Here is a 2241-nt window from a genome sequence, read left to right as displayed (position 1 = left end):
AATTCGTCGCCCACACATATGAAGGCATCACAGCCTGCAGTTCGCTCCCAGCTGAGGAATATTGCCCCTGCCCCTTCATCTCAGAAGAATTCCTCCAAGACTCTGGTCCTTAAGACCATTCCCCTGAAAGTCAAACAAGTTGCTCCAACGACTATTAAGATGTTACCGAAGCAACCGAGTGTTCGGATGCCTCAGAATGTTGTCCCACCACAACCTGCAGAGGTAAAAATATAAAATACTGCACATTAGTCAGAGTAAGAGTTTTTATAAATTTAATTATGCAATGAATATTCAATGGGAAATAATTACTCCTGTCAAATTAATTTACTGGTGTTGTGTATTAAATGGTCGATTTTTTTAAAGTTAGTATATTTACATGGTGAACTATTAAATTAGATTGTATTTTTGTCGTAGGTATGTCTAAGGTGGAACAGCTACCACAGCAACATGCAGAGCAGCTTCCCAACTCTCTTGGACTCTGAAGAGTTTGTCGACGTGACTCTCGCCTGCGAGGGCAAATCTGTCAAGTGCCACAAGATCATTCTCTCCTCCTGCAGTGATTACCTGGCTGCATTACTGCGTGAAAATCCCTGCCAGCACCCCATAATATTGATGAAGGATCTGAAGTTCTGGGAAGTTGAAGCACTAGTTAAATTCATGTACAAGGGGGAAGTAAACGTCGCCCATGATAAGTTGCCACAGCTTCTAAATGCAGCTGAAGCACTTCAAGTGAAGGGATTGGCTGGTCCCACTCCCCCTCAGGTGAGTTAATGCATGTGTTAATCAATTGCTGGAGATCATTTAATGATGTGACAATATTTTAAAATTTGAGGATTCAGAGATAAATAACAAAACAAAATGTAATTAAATTCAATGGGCAATTCATTTTTACAGACTCAGAATCCTCCCACGCCTATTTCACAATCGAGACTCCAGACAACTCCAGCGGCTCCAAAACCTTCCGAGAAAGATTCAAAATCTTTCAACTTCTCTTCAAAATCTCAGTCTAGTCCCAAACGAGGTGTTAAACGTCCTATGGAGCACAAGGGTACTCGACCCTTCACGAAAATTCGTATTCATCATCCAAAGCTACCACCTTCTAGCGCATCATCACCGACGATAAAGCTGGAGCCTCTGGACATACCCCTGAGTGACACTGACATATTCCCTGAGACCAATGACGACAGCTCCACGACAAATTACGATAATCTCATAACAATGCACGAGGCTGATGATCCTGGGGGAGATGAACGACCTGACTCAGCTGATGGTGATATTCAATTTGATTTCCATGGATCCGAGGACATCACAGATGCTGAGGAACAGATGGAATTCGTACCGACTGATTTTTTGGAACAGGAACATGATATTTTGGAAGAAGTTGATGCTGACAGCAGCAGGAACAGTGTTGAGGAGATCAGAGATGGTGATCTGGAGGCTGAAACTCCTGATGACGATGAGAAAGATGATGATGGAGATGGGGGTGGAGGTGAAGTTGAAGCAGATGATGATGAGTTGAGTAAAAAGGATGAGACGTAGGGAATGAGATTTATTTCATTTTTACTGAGGACGAAATTTCGAGGCCTCTCTGAAGGAAACTCATCATTTTCTTGATAATGTTTCGAAACACATGAAGTGGAAAGTGCATTATTTCTCTACATCCGTTGAATTTCACGAGTATATTCAATTACACTTGTCTTTCGTTGATTACTCGTCCTTCTGATCAATGAACATTGGTTTCTAATCTTAAGGTTGAAGAGTAACGCATTTAGAGTCATGTTTAAAATGTGGACTGTCAAATTTTATATTTCATTATATAAAGGATCTATCTTTAAGGAATAGTTGACGCGAAATCTGTGTGACCTGTACTCTATCACGTATTTTGGTTGATACGTGAATAATATATTGAGATATTAAGAAACGATTAATGGAATTCATGAAGAAAGTAAATATCTGAAGCTGTAATTTATCTTATAAAATATATGACTTCGAAAACTATTATCCGTTATTCATCCACATTGCATGTCCTTTTGAAACATTAAAAAATTTTAATAAATGCACTTTCTGATGAGTGTGATTATGAACCTAGCCTTCCACTCAGATTCTAGTCATATTCGTCTGATAGCACTTTTATCACCTGATAACACAATGCACTAGTTCGTGTCATAGATAATTATAAAAACCTCAAGTATTAGAAAAATGTAAAAATGAGGAAAGCACACAAGAGTCGTGTACACAACA

At 39.4% G+C, this 2241-nt stretch overlaps 1 protein-coding gene across 1 annotated transcript; it reads left to right on the top strand.

Annotated features, from left to right (window-relative positions):
• On the top strand, positions 1-1998 carry LOC105265799 (broad-complex core protein isoforms 1/2/3/4/5; the record flags this gene model as incomplete). Its single annotated transcript, XM_011303524.1, is given in 3 exon segments — positions 1-222; positions 415-762; positions 895-1998. Coding segments are annotated over 3 exon segments (1215 nt in total), but the record flags the coding sequence as incomplete, so codon positions are not given.
• Positions 1999-2241: the final 243 nt, after the last annotated feature.

Source organism: Fopius arisanus, unplaced genomic scaffold, assembly GCF_000806365.1.
Source record: "Fopius arisanus strain USDA-PBARC FA_bdor unplaced genomic scaffold, ASM80636v1 scaffold00032, whole genome shotgun sequence".
NCBI lineage: Eukaryota > Metazoa > Arthropoda > Insecta > Hymenoptera > Braconidae > Fopius > Fopius arisanus.
This window is presented reverse-complemented; position numbering and strand designations above follow the sequence as displayed.